The sequence below is a fragment of the Leuciscus leuciscus genome (genome assembly GCF_965113295.1).
Source record: "Leuciscus leuciscus genome assembly, chromosome: 1".
NCBI classification, from domain to species: Eukaryota; Metazoa; Chordata; class Actinopteri; order Cypriniformes; family Leuciscidae; genus Leuciscus; species Leuciscus leuciscus.
Window position 1 is genome coordinate 60,229,084 of NC_138725.1, and position 24,188 is coordinate 60,253,271.

At 39.4% G+C, this 24,188-nt stretch overlaps 1 protein-coding gene across 6 annotated transcripts in view; it reads left to right on the forward strand.

The window, feature by feature from the left end:
* The window catches only part of hdac5 (histone deacetylase 5), a 78,592-nt gene that overhangs the window by 39,261 nt on the left and 15,143 nt on the right, over positions 1–24,188 (forward strand). For 4 of the 6 annotated variants that reach the window (XM_082183827.1, XM_082183826.1, XM_082183822.1 and 1 more), the window contains 8 exons: positions 11,408–11,691; positions 11,770–11,914; positions 13,335–13,440; positions 13,627–13,760; positions 16,999–17,130; positions 18,030–18,142; positions 23,066–23,185; positions 23,895–24,135. In XM_082183827.1, the coding sequence (XP_082039953.1) occupies positions 11,440–11,691; positions 11,770–11,914; positions 13,335–13,440; positions 13,627–13,760; positions 16,999–17,130; positions 18,030–18,142; positions 23,066–23,185; positions 23,895–24,135 (1,243 nt within the window). In that variant the 5' untranslated portion in view covers positions 11,408–11,439. The remainder of the gene's footprint in view (positions 1–11,407; positions 11,692–11,769; positions 11,915–13,334; positions 13,441–13,626; positions 13,761–16,998; positions 17,131–18,029; positions 18,143–23,065; positions 23,186–23,894; positions 24,136–24,188) is intronic. The other 2 variants (XM_082183825.1, XM_082183823.1) reach the window with 1 other exon arrangement.

Below are 24,188 nucleotides of genomic sequence, written 5' to 3' on the forward strand. Positions count from 1 at the left end.
GTTTACAAGCCAACGTCATTATAATATCCTATTGGCTACTGTTTTACAGAATGGATTCAATCCATTGAATCCAATCTAATTCAATTCAATGTTTGTGTGGGTGGTAATAGCCATATATCATCAATATTATAATATCAAGCTACCATAGATGAATCTGCAAAGTTGAAAAATCTATTTGCATTATAGCCTGAGGCAAGACACTTTCACCAGAAAAATAAATAAACAAACATGACTATCAGCCTGCAGTCATTAGGCTAGTTAGCCTAAAAGATGATTTTGTCCGTCTAATCATGTATTATTTACTTGCAAGAATGTAGCCCCTTTCTTGATTCATGAAGATAAATGGAGGACCAGATAGCTTCCGTAACATAGCCAGGCAGACAACAAATTCGAAAAACTAGAGATAGTATGCAAGCAATATACTTACTAGTCCAACAGCATGACGGCCAAGTCAGCATCGGTCGGGCACCCCTCCTCCTCCTTTAGCTCACGCCAGCGAGCAACGCTGTACCAATATTGATCCTCGTCCGGCCTTTGATTTTGTCACTCTCCCCTTTTCTCTTCCTAGTCCGACAAAACCTTTGCCTTCTTCGGTTTCGTTGCTGCTTCGGCCATGACAACATACACGCGCTATACCAGCCGGCAAACAAACGCTAGTTGGGCTCTCACGTCCGAATTTGAGGAAATGGGGGGGTTGGGGGTGGAGGGGGAAGTGAGGTACGCCGTAAAGCAGTCGAATTTTGTAGTTCTTTTTGTGCTCGGGTTACTACCGGAACCCCGAAGTTCCGTAGTGCCAGTAAAAGCGATACAGACCCCGTCAGGTTATGGCAGACGTGTCATTCAACCTATTGTAAGTCGATGTACCATCACAAGGGTCTTGGACATATATTATGAAGGTTGAAAAACTCCATGGTGTTGCTTTAACTTATTTCTTAAGAAGATTTTCGTGAATCCGGCCCCTGAATCCTGAATATATCCTGAAGCAGTTTCCACATAAATATTAAGAAACACAACTGTTTTCAACATTGATATTAATAAGAAATGTTTCTTGAGCAGCAATTAGATTTCTAAAGGATCATGTGACATTGAAAAATAAAGTCTTTACTATTAAAATAACTATGGTATGGGGCTGTTTTCGAACTTGGCCTCTTCCATTCAAGGGAAATCTTAATGCTTTAGCATACAAAAGCATTTTGAACAAAGCTATGCTTCCAACTTTGTGGGAACAGTTTGGGGAAGGCCCTTTTCCGTTCCAGCATGCAGTGCCCCAGTGCACAAAGCAAGGTTCATAAAGACATGGTTGGATGAGTTTGGTTTGGGAGAACTTGACTAGCCCGCACAGAGCCCCCATCAAACACCTTTGCGATGAACTGGAACGTAGATTGCGAGCCAGGCCCTCTAGTCCATCATTAGTGCCTGACCTCACACTGGTTGAACGGGCGAAAATTCCCACAGAAACACGGCAAAATCTTGTGGAAAGCCTTCCCAGAAGAATGGAAGCTGTTATAGCAGCAAAGGGAGGACCAGTTCCATATTAATGTCTGTACTGAGAATGCAATCTCCCTGTTGGTGTAATGGTCAGGTGTCCCACTACTTTTGTACACACACACACACACACACAATATATATATATTATAATACTTTTTTGTTTCAAATTTCTGAGTTTTTTTTTTCTTGTCACACAATAATCACATGCAAATTGAATTAGTATTTTAGTATCAGAGCATCCGTACTCTTTTTCTTTCTCTATGTCTATTCCTCTTTGTCAACGTCTCTCTTTGTCTCTGCACAACAGGGCTTTGGACTAACTACTAAAATAAAGCTCCCCTGGCTGGAATGAAAGCAGGAAATGGTGTCAGCAAATTGTGTCAGCTGTAAGTTTCTCTTTCAACTGAGCTCTGAAAACAAAAGGAAAGCCCTTCGGGAGAGAGGAGAGGAGAGCGTTAGGTTGTTGCTGCCATGAGGGATATCATCCCTGAGGATATAGCGGTTAGATGTCAACTTAAACACTGTTTTTCGATGGAAAGTTATACTTAAAAATGTTTCAGTGCTTCAGCTAGATTGTGTAACTCATTGTCAGATTATTTTCTGGTTAGGTGCTGGTTTAGGTCACAGCACATCGGGTCACATCTATGGATTGTCCTTGCTTTGGGTCCTTAGGCAGAGCTTTTATGACATTATTGAGAGACTAACAACATGCTTTTCACAAGGGTCCTCAGGTTTCTGCAAAGAAACTACATGCTGCAGTCATCTCAGACGTCTGTAATGCCGATCCGAGATGGGAGGGAGGGAACAGCGAGAGAGAGAAAGAGAGAAGCACAGCCGCCTGGCAATGTAGTGTCCTAAAATAGATTTGCGCACTTTTAAAAGCGCAGCATGCCCCCCATCCCCCCCTCGCTCCCCTCCACTCCCCCCAGAGCATTATTAATCCAGGGCTATTTATAACTGCGCTTTTCGCAGGCAGACTGTGTTCTGTCGCTGCTTGTGTTTAATCTCTTCTGGGAGTGAAGGGGAGAACGGGGGCCGGGGAGGATGAGGAGGACGTGAAGGTGTAGAGGAAAGCGGGAAAGACAAAGGGGAAGGAGTTTGAAGCCAGGAAAGACCCCCTGCTATGGTGGAAATGGGGAAGTTTTTTTCAATACTTACAGTAGACGAGGGGGAAAAGCATCATGGTTTCTTTTTAACAGTTCTTTTCTTTCTTTTTTTTGGACCAAAGAGAATTCAATATTGTGATAAACATCTTCCCATGGCCCAACTATTGCAAGCTTGGGTCTCTCCAGATGATTGTCTTCTGTTGTTGTGGAAGTACAGAGCTGTGTATGAAGGTGCAGGAAAGTGATTAGAGGAAATGGGCAATCAAAGCTTTTGTCTGCAGAACTTTTCACCTGCACAGATCCTCCATCTCCTCCTCATCTTCCCCGGCCTCCCCTTCACTCCCAGAAGAGATTAAACACAAGCAGCGACAGAACATGTATATGTATTTATTTATTTATTTATTGTGACTAAAAGAGGTCCAGGGTCATTCCAGTATTAAAGAAAATAATAATAATAATTATTATTATTATTATTAAATAAATAAATAAATTCTAAATGTAAATAATAATAATAAGAATAATAGCCTGATAAAACATTTTTATATTATCTTACCTTTTTATATTCATATCGCGTTTACAGAAATATTTACTTTTTTGGGTACATTTTTGAAAACAATTCTTAGACATGACTGCTTTGGCTCTCGGGGCCCAAGATTTTCATCTTGGATGACTATTTTAAATGTTTAGGTATTTTTTCTTTTACAAAGTACTACGGCTGCCCCGATTGAAATGTACTGATCCAAAAAAGCATTGTCCGGACCAAGGAAATATAGAGACCGGACCTCTTGGAACTTTAATTGAATACCCCTGGTCTAGGGTGTTACAATTAAAAAAACAATCCTGTGTGCTCAATTCAAACCTAACTGTGTTGGGAATTGTGATTAACAATTGCCTGGCTGCTTTTAAACAAACTAAGCTAACTGCTGCATAAGGGGATCAAGTGTAAATAAACACACACATATACAAACACACACTGACACCATGCATTAACGCCGTGACACGGAGTGAGAGGAAGCTATTTATAGTCCTTTCACCAGGCGATTAGCATAATCCATGGAGTACGATTTAATCTGATGAAAGGTAAATCTGGCTACTCAAGCAATCTCTGGCCCTCTTCCAGACACTCCATTGATTAGTCCTTCTTGGCTTTTTATCCAAATAACATCACCCAGTTTTACTCTGTCTGTCGTATCTCGTTCCTTTCCCCTTCTCTCTCACTCACCCAACCTCACCCATAGCTTATGCAACACCTTCTTTTATTTTTAATGAGGAGGTACCTCTCTCTCTCTCACTCTTCTATTTCCATCCTGTCAGGTTACAATGCTCTTACCTCGTTTTTAATACATCGTAAGTGCCTCAGCAGAAATGTTTTTTTTTTTTTTTTTTGCTTTTTAAGGCCTTCCCCTTGGGACAAGCTCACCACTGTCCTCATTTATTCATCACCTGGAAAAACTCTGAACAACATGGAAAGATGTGCATATATAGATGTACATGTATGTGTGCAAAACGTATTGGTATATTAGTACCATTTCAGCCAAAATTAACTATCTTTTGATTATGTTTATTTTTATGTTCTTTTTACATGTAGATTACCTTTCCTTTCATCAAACGAGATGGGCATTTTTACAAGATGTAAAATAAGTCTCTGATGTCCTCAGAGTGTGTATGTGAAGTTTTAGCTGAAAATAGCCCACAGATCATTTTTTATAATTTTTCGTATAATGTTAAAATTGCCACTTTTTGTGTGTGTCCCTTTAAATGCAAATGAGCTGGTGCTTCCAGACTCCTTTCAAGAAGAGGGCGGAGCGACAAGAGCTCATGATCCAGCATACCGGCTAAAACAAAAACAGAACAATCTCAAGTACTGAAAATGTCAGAAACTGTCAGTAGCGGAGTTTAGCCTTATATGTTCGAACCGAAGTCTGACAATGATGGAGAGACTCAAGAAGAATGCATGTAGAATGTAACAGGACGTTTCTGAATGGTTAATTGATGAAAAAGTTGATGTGGAGTTAACTATCTTCAAGTCATCGATTAGCATGTTCCATCATAATAATCTATAAATCGCTGTACAGGTGCTCGTTTTGGGAACTGTTGTAAAATGCCTATAGAGCCAGTGAATATATGCTGCATGGAGATAGAACGGGTATAGTTTAGTTTTATTATGGTTATAATTTATGTTGTCATCTTGCTTTTATGATATGCTATTGCATTTGTGTTACGTACTGTATTGTAATAAAGGTGAAAAGACGGATGCGCCAGCTTGAGCAGACTCGCAAATGAATGATTGACCATCCTGGACTGGAGCCTGTTTGTTTAAACGTATTTTCTCTTCAGAGCGCATGTAACGTTTATTGAGCCGACTATGGTCCAGCTTTGAAAAGACTCACGTTTGTGAAGCGGTCCGGCGCAAAATGATTGGTGCAAACGTGTAAGACTTTAGTGATTTTCTTTGGGACATTTCCTTTGAAAATGAAATTTAACCACGTTGTCCTCAATGACTCAGATGGCGGGAGTCTATGGAGAATCTTATGTGCATTGATACATCCCAAAACACGACACTTGCAATACCTCTTTGGCACAGACATTGTACATCTCCAGCATGCTACAGCCAGGACAAAGAAATGCTTTTCACTCAGGGCTGTGTCTATGCTAATAGGGCAGATTGTGGGTGTGGTTTTTCCCTACAATAATGTCATTGTAGAAGGAATCTGATTCAGCTTGTTTCAAGAGACTGCTTTTGATTTATGGGAATTATAAAAGATCTCGAAATGAATATGAATTTTTCATACTGTACATTGTTGTGATGCCTTAATTCACTTGTATTGCATTTCAAGTATATAATTCTTGGCTTATATTGTCCAGAATTTTTATATAATCATGGATATTAAAGGTATACTGTGTATGAATTTCTCCCATCTAGCGGTGAAATTGTATTTTGCATTCAAACGAATTGTGCTCTCTAGCGCCTCGCTTTTTCAAATGCGTGTTGCAACTACGGTAGGTGTTATGTACCAAGAATCTATGACAACATGTCTTCCAATAGCACTTCATCGAGTTAACTATACATGTTCTAATGTTATGCTGGCTATATAATGAATTACACAACCAAGCAATGAAATAAATCTTGTAATTTAGACCGTAACATCAACTTACCTGTTGAGAAGAAAGCAGGCAACTTCAGCGTCCCTTTCAAAGTTTTTCTCCTTCATTAGCGCTTTCCACCTGGGAAAAGCTATCCCGATATTTACCGTTGTTTTTTTAATTCGCTGGTCATGTTTCCTTTTAAATTACATTTTTTGCGATTTGGCGACGAGGATTCATTCTCCCGGGGCTCGGCATAAGTATGATCCTGCATTATGAAGTACCGTGCAGTGCAGCCTTTCAAATTTGCCGGGGCAGTGACAAGCACCTCTCACTGATCTCCTTGCACGTTTCAGCTTGTTTCAGTCATGTGACGCTGGCTCTGAACAAAAACGCGTTGTGGTAGGCTAGTGCTTTTTGTCCCTCTTTGCTATTAAAGTTTTTCAAAATGGCGGAACGACATGAAAGCCTCCTTGGACCTACCCGTCCAATGTAAATAAAGATAAGAAATTATTCGCTTACGAGGATAAGTCAGATCATTGGCAGAGGTAATTTTACACCAATGAGGACATATTTATGAATAAAGACATTGATTTAAGTTAATAAAATACTTAAACACAGTGTACCTTTAATTTTTGTGTGTGGCTTTAGTATAAAAGTACTAAACATCCTTAAACATGTTACATTTACTCGATAAGCAGATTTCCATATCTTAAATTAAGTTTATTTTTCCTTTCCCATTTGAAAATAGTTATATTTTTCAACAAGGGACAAGAAGTCTCAGTAACTTTATCTTTTTAAGGCCTAATTATATTGTCTTGTACAGTACACAACATTCATGCTTGATTCTGTTTTTATCAGTCTGCTAGTTTGTGTATATGTGCGCTATATATGTGGGCGCTGCAGTAATCAGTCGAGACTCCACTTTGGTCAGAGCTCTCTGAGGGAAATCTCCTGGAAACCCCCTTAGTCTGCCCAACCTCCTCACTGAGGACTTCCTCGAAGACTCCAGTCCCAGAGTACCTCCCCCTTTTCTATTTTGGTCCTTCATGCGTTTTTCATTTCTTCCTTTCAACTTAAAAACAGGTCCTTAATGAGTAACTACCAATTTGGAGGCGGGTGATATTTCAAATGGACGAGAAGTTTGAAAAAGGATAGACATTAGCTGTGACGGAATTGCCATTGTCTTTTGTTGGACAGGAAAGTGTGGATAGGAAGGCTGTCTTTAATAGTCTCTGTACTTGCTAATTATCACCTCAAAGGAGTTTTCCTTAGGGATGGGGAGTCCTTCACATAGATGTTGTGTTTGGACAGATTACTTATCTGTGGTGCTGCTGGTAGACTGTGAACAAACATGTTAACAAAATATTTAATGGCTGTAACCAAGTTTCAATATTAATAGAGTTTCATTTTAATTCCTTTACATATTTAGAAAGTCTTAAGGGAAGTTTCACAATCATAGGTAGGTACAGTCATATGTTCATTCTTCAGGATAATTTATTTAGCTGGTATTTTACGATTGCTTTTGTACACTCTGGAACTATCAGCAAAAATGACGTGAAATAAATTTAAATTAAAGGTACAAAAAGCAGTATTTGCAGTGAGGAGACCATTAAATTTGTTAGACTAATTCACACACGCTAACTTGAGTCTATTTGCTGGCTTATAAGTAGGGATGTGCGCCATGACTAATTTCACTAACATTTAAATTGAAGTCAAAATAATTATCCTTTTAAAAATAGCCTAACATCTATGGATCAAATAGTGAAAACCCATACTGAATGCCGCTGAAAAATAAGTTGTATACATGCGATGTGCCTGCCTTGCATTATGATCATTGATTACAATGAACATTAAACCTAAGCATTCAATCAACGTTAACCAATGTAAACATTTATTAGAATAAACTGAATCAATAGGTAGTGCAGGACCAAGTACAAACTCAAAAGCCTGTTATGAACAGAATTCCTCAAATAAATGTTAGCCAACAAAAGTCATCACGTCAAGGTATTGTTGTCGGGTATTGTTGTCCCTCATAACATGTAGTATAACAAGCCTATTAGCAAGCTTAAAGGTGCATTAAGCAAGATTCTGAGTTTTTGCAGAACTATGCCACCTCTGGCGGCAAGTGAAACTGCAGCCAGAGATGTGCACGCTCATGGACCACACGCACACGCACGCTTGCACGAGCACGAGCTGTTCATAACCAAAGGAGCATCAGCCGCAAATCTTTTGTTTACAATCAAAATGTCTTCAGAGGTAATAAAGTTATAAATCTGCAAGTCATTTTAAATATGTGAAAGGAAAGGCAATTGAGTAAATGACACACTTATGTGTGAGGGAAAAACGGGGGTAGTAGAAAACTTCGTTTTTTATTTCCATCTATCTCCATGTTGAACTGTGTTATGTGTTTACTGTATCCACTTATGATTGTGTTATTATGGAAACACGTTCATGAACAATATAAGTTGTTACTTTGTAAAAGCTCAAAGCACAGTCGGTCAAAAAAGTACACTCAATTGTCTAATCCCCCAAACAGGCTAATCCGCCGAAGATTTGCGGGGGTTAAGCCTGTTTTATTGATCTGCTAAGTAGCATATTCCAATAGCAATACATCCTAATTAAGCAGTAATTTGCTCAAAATTTGTGTCTAATTATCTAACTTATATATCAGCATTTTATATCACACTCAAGATATTTGAACTGTTTTAATCGAATAGCAAATCATTAAACTACATGTAGTGCAGATTTATTTAGTAGATATTTTGCCAGGGACAATACACACTGATGAACATTTATGTGAAATGTGTCAATACTTTTCAACTGCTGTCCCTGGGCAAGGTCACAGTAGTTCATACATTTATAAGACAAAAAAAGGGTAACTATACACAACATCTATACACTTCCCTATGTTTACTCTCGTCTTATTCCGACGCCTGTCTGAGTCCAATTTTGCCCTTTTGGTTGCACTAGAGACAAGGTCTCTTACAATCCATCTTCTACGGAGAATGCCGGCGAATACACAAACCTGCCAGACATAGCTATGTGAGCGTGCCGTGAACGCGCATGACGTCACGCCCAGTCTAAAATTCCGGCCCGAATCCCTCTTATTTATTTTACTTTACAGGATTATAGAGACAATCTCAGTGATCAGAGAAGGGCTCATTCAGCCCATCAGGCAATTGTTTAAGCATGTATGGGTTAGAAAACGGGTATTTTTAACATGAAAAGTTGCGCAATGCACCTTTAATTGTTATATGCTAGTTTTATGTTGACTAGCAGCAGCATAGTGGACTGGTTGACTAGTCTCGCACATCCCTACTCAGAGTCACTCTTTTGTGAATCAGACTACAGTGTTCTCACAGTATGCTTGTTTTTGCAGCCCATGAAGACAACACATTAGTCTATCTATAATTTATAGCCTTATTATTATTTCATAATTCACAGTCTTTTAACATGGAATTCACCCATAATCATACAATTTTTGCACAGGCTGCTTTATTAACTAAGGTTTTGGGCCATTTGTTGCAGACCACACTGAACTTCACACATGGGAATCATACCTGTTCATCTCCTGGAAGACCAAGGGTATCTGGGGAAATCCATGCTAAGCTCGTTCAGGACAGTAGCGGCAGCCCTGGCGACCTCGGCTGGTCATGCTCTGACATCAGTGGCTTGACACAGTCAGTCGGCCTGAGGGCACGAGGAAAGATATTTTTAGCCCCTGACTGATGAAGGGGGAGTAATCCGATTTTCATGTAAGCCGAACGCTTCCGCCAGGCATCCAGCAAAAGAAACCGGATCATTATCATGTTGGTAAACTTTAGCCGATGCTGGGAGGGCAACCCGGCCCACGGTAGAGGCTGAGTGACATGCGAGTTAATGTGTTCTCAGCTGTGAGTGGCCCCCGTGTAGTGGTATCCTACCTCACACTCGAGGTCTCTGCAGATTCAAGGACACCACAAAGACTCTATAACTTCATACTACTTCATACTGCCTGTTTCGATTAAAAGATGTGCCAATTTTCAGCATTAAAAACTTGGTTTATTAGTATACAGCAATGCAAGGATTTAAAGTGCTTTTCATAGTTTGATGAAAAAAGTATGCCAGGCATGTCCAGGTGGTGTAGTATTCTGTGAAGTCTGCATGCTTTTTCCAAAATTGGTTATTTTTCAGTTATTTAAAAAAAAAGAGGTAATAAATGTGATGACGATGCCGCCCTTGAAGATAATGAATTATCCTAGATGCTAACTTGTCTGTCCCATTGTATTTACATTTATGCATTGATTTGTCAGATGCTTTTATGCACATGCGGCTAAATTACATTGAAGGTATATATATTCTAACCCATGGCTTTGTTGCTTGTGCCATGCTCTACTGTATGAGCTTCTACAAGAATGCAATACCAACATTTCAGTGCTGGGACCAATTTGATTATTATTATTTTTATTTTATTTATCATTGGGAATAGAAATTAATACTGTAGTTTTCTTAAAAGAAATTAATACTTTTATTCAGCAAGGATGAATATTCATCATTTTTATTCATCAGAGAATTATGAGAAAATGTACTCAATATTTGGAAATACATTTTTTTAGTAATACTTTTATGTGTAATATAATTTAAGAATTAAATTGCAGCCTAAGAGCTTTCCTTACTTGAAGTAAGGGGCAAGTTCAATTCCTTTTGTTCCCCAATGCCGTTGAAGTTGAGTACTTTGATTCGGACTAATGTTTGGAAGCTGCTATGACCTGGCCACCTTTAATTGGTGAGATTTGTTTCCCTGACTGAATGCCTTTGTAGAGATCTCAGGCTAATGTGCACAAGAGCCTGGAAACACATCGCTATCCCCATGGCAACTCATTAATGCCACCTTACTGCAATGAAAATAAAAAAAGAGTATTTGATGGAGGAAAAAAAGTACAACACAAACAAAATCAGGAATGTTGGGTTTTCTAAGGCCTTTTTTTAGTACATCAGTTGTGCAAAAAACTTGCTCAGAGGCTTTGGGAAGCTCAGTATTCTCTGTAGTGGTACTATTGGAAATAGCAGAAATGGAGAGAGAAAGTGACTGGTTGGGCTGATTTTTAGGACGAGCCTCAGGGCATCACCTTGGTTTCCCCTCTAGGTTATATAACCACATGCTCTCTTTAGCAGTACAGTGCCCTACCATAAGGAAGGTCTTTGCTGTTACTTTTGTTCTAATGATCTAAAAAGAAGCTGTCGCCCTTTTACATAAAATTTTCTGTGCTGCCCTTCCCTGATAAAACTGGTCTGAGCTTAGTTGGATAAATTCCCAACAAGCTTGTGATACAAAATACGGCAACGTCAACTAGCCCGTCAACATTTGAGCTTGATTACACCTGATTACGGTAACATGGGCAGACACAGACAAGTGTCAGCCCTGCATTTACAGACAACAGCATACATGAACCACAGAGTACCCTCTCAATTTCAAATGCACCCCTGGCCTTTGCTTATGTAACTGTGTGCTCTAAACATATTTTATGTTTATGTGTCAACTTGCTATTTTAAGTGCTACTAGCATAGCGGTTAAGGGAACATGTTTGAACCCAGGCAGAGGTGACCCATTATAAAATACAAATGCAACAGGTGTGTGTGTGTGCGTGCGTGTAAAATGTAAGCTTCAGTTGTTATGTTTAACAGGTTATCATAATTCTAATGGAAGTTAGATGACTCTTTAATTTACTGTGTCGCTCTCTTTCCAGCCGTGGATGTGAAGACTTTGTTACCATCTGGGATGCAGAGCCCGGTGGGAGGTGGAGGAGATCAGGGCGGAGGTAGCGGAGGGCCGGTGGACCTGCGTACAGACCCGCGTCTGAGCGCACTAAGCACAGTGGACCCGGCGATGAGAGAAAAACAGCTTCAGCACGAGCTGCTCTTACTCAAACAACAGCAAGAGCTCCAGAAGCAGCTGCTGTTCGCCGAGTTCCAGAAGCAGCACGAGGTTTTGACACGCCAACATGAAGTGCAGCTACAGGAGCATCTTAAGGTATGACCCTTGCTGTACTCTCGGTACACATCATCTCCTTGAGCTCTGATTCTTGACTCTGATTTTCTTCCTGAACAGCAACAGCAGGAGATCCTTGCAGCAAAGCGTCAACAGGAGCTGGAGCAGAAGAGGAAGTTGGAACAGCAGCGTCACGAAGAGATGGAGAAGCAGAGACTGGAACAACAACTGCTCATGTTACGGAACAAAGAGAAGGGCAAAGAGAGTATGCATCTCTCCATTAATCCATATATTATGGACAATAGATCAACAGCGCGCGAACTCATTTCATGGCATGTTCACCGCTCATCATTTCCTGTTATTTATTCTGCTGCTAATTTCCAAAATGGGAATAGTTTAAATGCACTGTTCACCTTTTAGTTCAATGAGTAAACACCTTGCTGAGCAGTACGTAGGTGATGTTTATCGCTGTTTGCTGTTATAATTAGGCATTGTCATGGATATTCTTTAAAGTACTTTAGGCACAGCAGGCACAAATTGCTCTATTATTTCTCTTTGGTTGTTTACTATTAAAAATAACACAATGCAGTACTAGGATTTATTGAGCCACAAAATTAACATATTGGATCTGTTCCAAAACCTTCTGAGTGAGTTGCCTACATAGTATTCTAACAGAGATGGAACCTCATAAGTGCACACATAGGCACCAGTTATTTGCTGCACCTGTGGGACTCTTCTCAAAGTTGAATGATTTCAATTTAGTTTGATTAGCATGTTGCTAAGACACTGAAGACTGGAGTAATGATGCTGAAAATTCAGCTTTGACATCACAGGAATAAATTACATTTTAATATACATTAAAATAGAAAACAGTTATTTAAAATTTCACAATATTACTGTTTTTACTGTATTTTTGTTAAAATAAATGCAGCCTTGATGAGCATAAGAGATTAAAAAAATGTTACTGACTTCAAATTTTTGACCAGTAACGTATATACACTGCCCGTCCAAACATTTAATAAATCATTAAATAGGCTAATACTTAAGAGTCAGTGGATCATTTTTGCAGTGATTATTATGTTTCTAGCATGTTATATGTTTGGCAACTCTAATTGATGAAGTGTGTAGCTTTACATTCCTTGAACAACCATGTAGGAAGACACATCATGTCCATGCGTTGTCATTGCAAGATCTTGACCAAAAATTGATGCACCTCTTGATGGAAAGAAATATTATGATGTTATTTCCATCAAGAGGTAAATAATTTTTTTTTAACAAATCTCCAACTTAACTTCATTTAGAAATGATAAATTGATTGTTAATAAAGAATGAAAATACAATTTTTAAACACATTATAGATATGCTTATAAATCAAGAAAAAAGCATTTATAGCTGGATTTATAAACTGTCTATTAATGCTTTATAAATGATGAATTAACTGTTCACTAATGCTTAACTAATGATTAATAGTGTGCAGTTATTATAAAGTGTTACCGTTAGTTAGCAACCTCAGAACACCCTAGCAAATGCATAGCAATGCCCTAGCAACTACATAGAACACACTAGCAACCGCATAGCAACACACTGGCAGCTATCCGCAAACCCATGATAATGACTTTTGCAGAGGTGAATGAAACTCACTTTTTTTTTTTTTTTTATAAATGTCCATTGACTCTTGTTCTTAGGTGCCATCGCCAGTACTGAGGTCAAACTGAAGCTGCAGGAGTTCCTGTTGAGCAAAAAGGAACCTGGCCCCGGTGGACTTAACCATTCCTTCCCCCAGAAGTGCTGGTAAGAGGAACCTTGCTAGTCCATATCACTCAGCCTTATTCTGGGCTGGTAAACCCAAATTATCAGCATTAAACAAAATGAATGCTTTTGAGCATGAGCCAAATTATGCTGGAAGTTTATGGTTTATTCATACTCATTTGCATTGTGATGGATGAGTCATTGTAATGGCCTGTGTTTATTTTTCAGGGGGGCTCACCACGCGTCCCTGGAGCAGAGTTCCCCTCCACAGAGCAACACACCGGGCACACCGCCCTCCTACAAACTCCCCCCGCTGTTAGGGTCCTATGAGGGCAAGGATGACTTCCCTCTCCGTAAAACCGGTGAGTAGACAGACGTCTTGCATTTGTGTGTTTCGGAAATATTGCATAAATGTTGAAATTAACAAAGATGAATAAATCCTGTAGAAGTTCAGTTCGTTATTAGTTCATGTTAAAGGGATAGTTCACTTTGAAATAAATTTTTGGTATGTTTTAGCTTACCTCAAGGGCATCCAAGATGTAAGTGTCTTTTTTTCCGCAGTAGTTTCAATTTTGATATTTTTAGGTCAAACCGTTCTTGTCTGTCAGTCATATAATGCAGGTCTATGGTCATTATCTCAAAACACAAGCACAGAGTCCAAATTAAAACAATTCCCCGTCGTCCAAATTAATCAATTCCCCATCGTAAGTACACATTGATGGCCTAAGACACGAAACGAGCGGTTTGTGTGAGAAAACGAACAGTATTTATGTCGTTTTTACCGCTTATACACAGCCATGTCCAAGTGATCTGATCTGATGTGTACGCAGACTGGTGCATAGATATATACACACTAGATGTCGCCTTGTCTACGGCAGTTCATTGGAACGGATGTCTTTAAGGCGACATCTAGTGTATATATCTATGCACCAGTCTGCGTACACGTCAGATCAGATCACTTGGACATGGCTGTGTATAAGTGGTAAAAACTACATAAATACTGTTCGTTTTCTCACACAAACCGCTCGTTTCGTGTCTTAGGCCATCAATGTGTACTTACGATGGGGAATTGATTAATTTGGACGACGGGGAATTGTTTTAATTTGGACTCTGTGCGTGCTCTTTGAGACAGTGACCATAAACCTGCATTATATGACTGACAGACAAGAATGGTTTGACCTAAAAATATCAAAATTGAAACTACTGCGGAAAAACAGACATCTTGGATGCCCTTGAGGTAAGCTAAAACATACCAAAAATTAATTTCAAAGTGAACTATCCCTTTAACTGATGCAGTTATTTAATGTTAGCTAATGAAACACTATTGTAAAGTTTTACCAAAAATGATATTTGAACTTTATATCCTGAAAAAGATGTATCATGGTTTCCACATAGACATTAGGCAACATTGATACTAAATAGAAATGTTTCTTGAGCAGAAAATCATCATATTAGAATGATTTCTGAAGGATTATGTGACACTGAAGATTGGAGTAATGATGCTGAAAACTTAGCTTTGATCACAAGAATAAATTACATTTTAAAATGTACCGTATTAACATAGAAAACAGTTATTTTAAATTATAATAATATTTCACACTATTACTGTTTGTACAATATTTTTGATCAAATAAATGCAGCCATGGTGAATATAAGAGACTTCATTTAAAAATGCAAAATAAATCTTACCGACCTCAAACATTTGAACGGTACTGTACATTTAATGTTTGAAATCTCCCATTGACTTGCACTGTAAGAATGTAACGTTTAATGATGATGTCATACTGGCCCACTCGCTTCAGCTGTTGATGTCAGCTGGGTCACCTTTTCTTTGTCTCCCATTTCTCTGGCTCTCTTCTCCTTTTCTGGATTATTATACCAATAAACACTATCCTTCACTAGCCCTCACATTTCCTCCAGGAAATGCAAATTTAGTTGTTTTTGTTATTTTAATTAATTGTTTCAATGAGTAATAGTTGCGACATTGACACTGCATTATAAAGCATTACTGTGTTTGCATGTAAATGTCAGATGATGATTTTCTTTCTGTGCATGAATGACGCTGTTATGGAGTCAACAGTGTTTTTGTTCGGAGAAGTTTGAGCTCTTTAACAGTCTAGAGGTATCACAGGAGATGCAAGGGTGTGTGTGTGTGTGTGTGTGTGTGTGTGTGTGTGTGTGTGTGTGTGTGTGTGTGTGTGTGTGTGTGTGTGTGTGTGTGTGTGTGTGTGTGTGTGTGTGTGTGTGTGTGTGTGTGTGTGTGTGTGTGTGTGTGTGTGTGTGTGTGTGCGCGCGCAGGGTTGAAGATTCTTCAGTGAGGAGTCTGCAGGTGTGAGTCATAATGAGTCATCAGAACAGTGGACCAACACATAAACGCACACCTTAGAGGCTATATTAGGGACGAAATTGATTTCATACTAAAATAATGATATATATTATACCCTTCCTCACAGTCTAGCCCTGACACAACCTATTGGCATTAATACATTTCAAGCGAAACACAATTTGGTCTGATTTTGAGAGTTTGAAATACCAAGGACCACCTTAAATGTCTTGGATGTTGTTTGACTATATTTGTGAGGATGTTTTCAAAGTATAACCTGAGTACACACACTCATACCGGTCATCTGCTGTTCACTCTCATAGCTGCCAGCCATACTCCAAAACACCCACACAGATTCAGTGAGTTTGTTCCCACACACACACACACACACACACACACACACATCTGCTATCTGCTTTTTACACACAGCTATCTTTTAAACTGTCACACCCACGCTGCTATACACGCTTCTATAATAGAACTGACACACATATACCATACAGAGGATAGGAGGACACTCGCGCACACACACACGCCCTCTAGCTTGGACTTCAGCACACTGATAAAGTAATCGCAGACGGGTCTGTTACCGTGGGCGAAGAGCTTACTCCATATTACCACTGTTATGGCAACACCACAGCAATCTGATGGAAAGTGTGTCTTTCCATCGCGTCCCCTCCCCCTCGTCTCACACTTTTATTTTAAATCTAATTAAATTCATACTAAAGTCACTGATAGCATTAGGCACTAAAGTCCTTTCTGCTCAATATGCTTAGTGTGGCTGTGACGCACAAACGGGTCCAGAAAAAACACAGGGCTCGGTCAAGCCGCATTACACACTGCGTGTTCGGGTAATTGCCCCACTTCCTGTCTTTTTTCTGTTTCAAATCCCTTTTTACTTCAATTAGTTTAATTTGGCCCATCATCTCCGGAATCAACAAGAGATAAAATCGGCACACTGTAAATATAACTTTTATCTGCAGCTCTGTGTGTGTGAGTGTGTATGTGTGAGAGAGAGAGAGAATCAGGGAGGGATGTGCATGTTGCTGTCCATGGTCCTGATGCACAAGAGCGACAGATCCAAAGCCTCATTAGTAGTGTTCATTAAGGCAACATACATAGGGTTGGTGACTTTGAACAAGCCCCTAAGTGTAATTAGTAAACTTTGCTGCGCAACTAATCTTGTACCGTTTGTGCCACGGACATACGCGATACCTCAAATCATACGGGTGTGAAATCAAGTGATTTGAACTTTTTTCTTTCTCTCTCTCGTTCAGCCTCTGAGCCCAATCTGAAGGTACGTTCACGGTTAAAACAGAAGGTGGCTGAGAGGAGAAGTAGCCCACTGCTTAGACGGAAAGACGGTACTGTGATCAGCACCTTCAAGAAAAGGGCAATTGAGATCTCAGGTAAACAATATGTGAGAATACAGAACTGTTTGCACAACCTCATGGGTAATAATGGGACAGGAAGGCATTAAAATAGGTTTGGACCAAGAATGCAGTAACTACACTTTCTGGCCAGAGGTTTTCAAACTTTTTTAAGCTAAGGACTCTCCAAATATGATGATGATCTCTATCTGACAGATCCCCTATCTTAAAATATAAAGGCAGCTATATACATTTCCATAAAAAAAAAGTTAAGTAAATCTTAAAAATGCAAATAAACATAATATCCACATTTATGATATTTTTTGTTTTACCATATATTTTTCATGAAATGAATATAAATATCTTTAAATTTTAGGATAGGGGTCACCAAATATGTGTAAAATATTATATAGAAAAATACTTACTTCCTATTATTCTATTCTTTTTCAACCCAGCAATGAAACGAAATAATGTCAAATTCAGTTTTTTTTTTACAATTAATTTTTTTATTTAGTTATTGTTTATTCATTATTTTGTATTGTATTTATACGTATTTTAACACTATTTAGTTTATTAGCTTGCAATTCCGATTTAGATCAAACTTTATTATTAAAGTTAATGTTAAAAATGAAAAGGTTTGGCATAGATGTGCGTTCAGCTTGAGTTTATATGGAAGATCTGAGATTGTATCAGCACCTGAATAACAGACCTCTGCCGTCAGATGATAAGTGTGAAGATTTTTCAAACATAAATGAACACTTGGGTATCGTGTGATTTCTGTACTGTTAAGATAAAAGAGCTTGGAGGAAGGGAACAGTTTAACATCCTGCTGATACATTAAAACGGGTTCAGTCAGTCACAAAATATTGTGAAATCATCAGCTATATTTCCTACCGATGCAGCTAAAATGTGATTGTTGAAATCTGTGTGTGTTTCAGTGTCCTCTATGTGCAGCAGTGCCCCTGGCTCGGGTCCCAGTTCTCCGAACAGCTCTAACTGTGCCATTGCAGAGAATGGCTCCAGCGGATCCGTCCCAAACATCCACGCTGAGGTGAGAGACTTAGCCCCGACACGTTTGCTTCTCTTTTGCTCTTGCACTCCCCTTGGTTCACAAAAGGTTAGGGATGAAAAAAGACAATAAATTGGCTTCACCTAGGTAATGACAGCGTTTCTATGGAAACAGTCTACCGTACAGAGCCTTGTGATGGCTTGGGCTTACATTGATATGCTAATCCTAAAAAAAAAACACATGAAAGTCATCCTTGCAGTAAGTTGTGTCTGTAGGCTCTAGAATGGCCGCAGCTGCTCTGGATGGACAGCAGGAAGCAGCCTGGGGTCGATCATGCATGCTAAGCAGCTAGCCTTGAGCATCACCTTAACCTTGAGAGCCGGAGAATTTGTGTGTGCACATGCCACAGAGGACTTGAAGCTGTAGGGGAGGAACGCAGAATTTGAATGAGCTAGTTTGTGTTTGATTTTGGATGACCACTCTATTAAATGCAAAACAAAACACTTTTTCAGACAAATATTACAATTTATAACGTTGACATGTCGTTTATGCTTTTATAATTTCTTTAGTTATGCTAAATAATTCCATGTAATTGTATTATGGACAAAATAGATTCACAAAGGTCAGACTTATCTTTTATTTGTACGAATAATTGTATCTTTTGAGAAATCGAAAATAATCCAATTAAAAAACATTATATAAAAATGGGTATTATAAATGAGATCATTTATGATATTAATATTTATATATAATATTATCATTATAAAATATACATAGAATAATAATAATAATATTTACTTATATAATATACTTAAATAGTATTTTATGATAATGTTTTTAATTTTAACTTTAATAATATGCATTTTTGTTCCTGCAATTATGTACCTTTAACATATGTACCATTGCATAGTATCTTTTAATGTGTTACATTATTGCTGTGATGTGATGCGATGTGATGGAGGATGGGGTGTGTTGAAATTTTTCTAAGAGAAAAGAGAACTTTTTTCAGTCTCATCAACCAGCAAAAAAGAAAATCCCTATACAAATAGGCACCAGTGGAGATGACTTAAAGGTGCTCTAAGCGATGTCACACGTTTTTTTGGCTGAAACATTTTTTGTCACATATAGCAAACATCTTCTCACTATCCGCTAGCTGACGGTCCCCTGAACACACTGTAAAAAAAACGCGGTCTCTGTTGACAGCCCAGGCTCCACAAACGGCAAGAAAAACTAGTGCGCGTGCACAAGTAGGGGGGAGTGGAGGAGAGAGAAGCATGAAGAGGGAAGTTAGCTAGAGGTGAGATGTCCTAGACAACGACAACGACTAACGTTAGAATTATATTCTCTTGAATTTTGATATGGCCGACACACGACCAAAGAGACGACGTAAAAGGAGAAGGAACACACGGAATGGGAGGGGACGGGATGAGGAGGAGGGAGTGTCGAGCTAGCCTTCGTTTTGTTTGACAATACTTTGAACGTCAACAAGAAGTGACGTCCGTCACCCAACATCGCTAAGAGCACCTTTAAGAATCACCTCATTAGCTCTGTCCAGCATGTAAAGGCTGCATACCACTCCCCAAAAATTGTGTTAGATCGTTATTCCAGAGCCTCTGTAGCCTAGCAGTACAACCTCTAGAGATGTGATGGATAAATGTGAAGGAGAATAGAATGCTGACATCATCGCAGCTGCAAGTAGGGCACTTTGCCACGGAATGTCCTCGTCTTTTCTGAGTGTAACCTTTTAGTCAGAGTGAGAATGACATAGCTCAATAAACAACTTTTAATGAAAGACTTAAATTGTGTCTTTGGGGTCCGGGGATGAATAAACGTTGCCTTGTAAAGCAGATCCATTAGTTGTTGTTCTTTGGCTTTAAAAAATGGCTGCACTCCAAGTCTAGGGTCAGATGATTGGATTACCAGCACTCAGAAACACCTCTGTATTTCACACTTGGCTCTTTTTTGTGTAATTTTTTATTCATTAGGAATAAAAAAAAAAAATGAGACGATGCAAAATCCTTTTTAACTATCCATATAACTGCTTTGCCCATTTCTTGAACATGGCACAGAAACTGTTGTCTTCTTCAGGTGGTGCTCGTCCATTCCCAAATACAGACAATCCATTCCCACATGCTGCTTTCCCTGTCAAAAAACTTAGTACGGATTTCCAAAGAAGAATGCTTTTAAGTGATCAAGTCATGCTGAGACTTCTTGTCTGGGATTCCTTCCTCAGATAAAACGGCTTCTTTCCTCAAAGTTGTGGTGTTTGAAGTGTACAACCTGAAAATATACAGTTGTGTTCAAATAAATAGCAGTGCGTTAATAAAAGTGAATAGAGTGCAAATATTTTTCTAATAGCTTTTATTTTCAGATTCTTAAATGTTCTGTGAATTTTGGGCTTTTGCTTCAGAAACTGCATTTTTAATGTCACCCCCAAGCGGCAACCTTCCAGTCTCTCTGTTGAAGCCAATATGGAAGTGACTTAAACTGCAATTCATCGACAGGCCACTAGAGACATGCTATATCCCCCATGTTAAAATGGCCAAATTTACCAGTAGCACCTCAATGCAGTACACGAGATTCGGGGGGCGGAGTTGGATCCAGATATAAGGGGTGGAGATTGGTAGGTTTAGGGGTGGGTTTAGGGATTAAGGGGTGGAGATGGGTAGGTTTAGGGGTAGGTTTAGGGATCAGGGGGTGGAGATGGGTAGGTTTAGGTATATGTAAGGTGGGAGGAGTTGGATCTAGATCCGACTCCTCCCCGTGGATTTCATGTTCTGCAGTGAGGACCATCTCAAATTTACAGCAGAAAAAAATATGTTTACAGCCTGGTACAAAAATTTGTTTTGGTCTATATAGCTAATTTTGCCCTTCATGAAAACTGTGAGGGGTGTGAATTATTTTATAACTCATCCGTTTAAATTATATTAAGCCTTAAAGTTCTGCATAATTAAGGGCGTGGCCATTTAAGTGACAGGTGAATTGCCTATTGTCACTACTAGCCGTTTGTCTGTTAGCCGTCGTGTCAACTCAGCTAATTCTAGCTGCCGAACTTGCCATCTCTGCTGTGTTTGTACTTTTTTTTCTGGATTATTTCATACAATTTAATACACCCATTATACCTTCGCCCACACCTTTGGATTCCGTCATTGCGGAGTATCGAGAGAACAACCAGCGCTGTTTTTCAGTTGGATTGCTCTGTGAACATGCACTAATGGATGTCTGACAATTCCGTTGCTTTTTGGAGTTTTCACATTTAAAAACATCTATAGATATAGAGCAGGGGATAGGCAACTCCGGTCCTGGAGGGCCACAGTCCTGCAGAGTTTAGCTTCAGCCCTGATAAAAACTCACCTGCCTGTATCTATCTAGTAATCCTGAAAACATTAATTGCCTTGTTCAGGTGTGTTTAATTAGGGTTGGAGCTAAACTCTGCAGGACAGTGGCCCTCCAGGACCGGAGTTGCCTATCCCTGAGGCTACAATCGTTCTGCGGTACTGTCAGATGAAATCCAGCAGGTGTCAGTAACAGTTACTTTCTCTCCGTTCATGCAATAAATGCACATTCTTGAATGAGCGCAGATTTCTAGCGCATTTACTTGAACTTCTGAGGTAATATCTATGTTTTGACCCATTTGAGAGGCGGCCAAAATCAGAATTTAAAATGGATTGAATAAAGCTCTCTACGAACTTTATCCGGCAGTGACGCGCGGTGATGCGCTGCAAAGATGGCGATGACCAGCTCCTTTTTTTACAGTCTGTGGTCACCCCACAAGTTTTCAAAGGGGTTGAGGTCAGGGGATTGAGCAGGCCAGGCCACTCCACTACCTCGATCCTTTTCGTCTGGAACCAAGATGTTGCTCGCTTACTTGTGTGTTTGTGGTTGTTGTCTTGTTAAAAGAACAGGGTCATTTCCTCTTCGGAATATTGCAATATAATCTCTTAAAGTATTTTGATGTATTCAAAGTAAACTGATCTATGATCCCTGGTATGTGATAAAAAGGCCCAACACCATATAGTATGAAAAGCATTCCCATACCATATTTTCTGCTCCACCATGCTCCACTGTCTTCACAGTACACTGTGGCTTGAATTCAGTTCCCGGGGGTCGCCTGACGTACTGCCGATGACCACTAGACCCGAAGAGAACAATTTTACGTCCACAGATTGTTATGGCATTTCTCTCTGGGGAAATCGATTTGCAGATTTTAACTGGTTCTGTATATGCCGTTTTTTCAACAGTGGTGCTTTATGGGGGCTTCTTGCTATTAGATTAGCTTTGATCAAATGGCTTCTGACTGTAACAGTACTTACAGGTAATTTTAGATCAACGTTGATCTTTCTGCTGGTGACGATTGACTGAATCTTTGCCATTCTGACTATTCTTCGATCAGTTTTAACATTAGTTGCTCGGTTTCTTCAGTGTGTTTTCAGGTTTTTGTTGCCATTTTAAAGCATTTGAGATAATTTTAGCTGAGCTTTATACGTTTTTTTCTCTCCAATCAACTTTTTAATCAAATTATGTTTTTCCTCTGAACAATGTTTGGAAAAGCCCATTTTACTTAGCAATTCAGAAGGAAAAAAATATTTTATAACAATGTATGAAACATTTGCTTCCCTTCTTCCTTAATAAAGGACAATGACACCTGTTTTTTTACAGAATGAGTGAATTATCTAATTAAACTCCACACTGCTATTTTTTTTAACACGTCTCTTTCAATGAATGAGTCAATTACTCAGAACAAGCAGCGTGCATGCCATGACAGTTGGGTCTGTTCTTTTTCTATTACACTACTACATCTACAAGTAAATTATCTGCAGTGCAGAAATATCACTACTATTAAATAACAGTGGTGCATGAGGTTACTGATGTTGTACTGTTTTTTTTATTTTTTTTTATACAACTGTAGGTCTCATTGTTTGTCCTATGGGACTTATGTCTTTCTCTCCTTTTCTCATTCGGCAGCAGTTGCGTTCTCTGCATCAGTCTTTGACTGGGGATGGGACACCAAGTCCCCTGAGCCTCTACACCTCTCCATCTCTGCCCAACATCTCTCTGGGACTGCCTGCCAACGCACACATCACGGTGAGTGTCCTCTGCTAAAGCCTGGTGGCTTTGTGATAGTTGAGATGATTCAGAGTTTGCAAGTGGTGTAGGCTGAACCCTAGTGGGCTTGCTAGATTAGTAGGATGCTTTCACTCTAGGGCTTTTGGTTTAGACTCAAGAGTTTGGTTGAACTGATTTTCAGAAGTCAGATGCACACCATCAAACCGCACCCTAGTCTGCTTGAAAATGTGGTCTTGGATACGGTTCATGACCCAAAAATATGTAAAAAGATGGAGAGCGGGGGGCAGTCTGAATGGAATCGAAACTGTTCTGGTTTGGTCCAAGCAATGGAAACAGCCTTATAGACTATAGTTGTAGCTTTATGACAAAAAACAGCTCAACATTCCCAAGAAATGGCTAAATGAATAGGATCAGAGTACAAACAGCCAACTGTATAAAATTAACCCTACTCTGTTTGTTGTAAAAGTTGCATCTTTATTTTCACCGAGATCAAATATACAGATAATGCCAATTAGGACATTCAGTGTCTCTTAAACATATTTTACTAAATATTTCTGGTTATTGGAAATTATATTACTCAGGAAACACTTTTAGAAGAAATTTAAACAGTCAACCCTGAATCCGTTTTAGAGTTTTTTTTAGAGGTTTATATATAGGTTTACCAACCAACCAACAATATTCCCAAGTCTGCAGAATACATTTTCGTTCTCTTCTCCTCTACTTTTAGGCCCCCCAGAAACTCAGTCCTCAGCAGGAGGCAGAACGGCAGACAATCCAGAGTATGCGTCAAGGTGGGGCACTGACAGGGAAGTTCATCAGCACATCGTCCCTGCCGACGTGCCTTCCCACCGGGGCACCCCATGACCCTGAGCCCCCTTCCGCCTCTAATAGCCACAGTAGCCATTCCTCGCTGCTCCAGCACGTCCTACTCTTGGAGCAGGCTCGTCAACAGAGCGCACTTCTCGCAGGTACAAAAAAACGTTGAAAATACAGCCATCTTACCTCAAATGCACTGTATTTT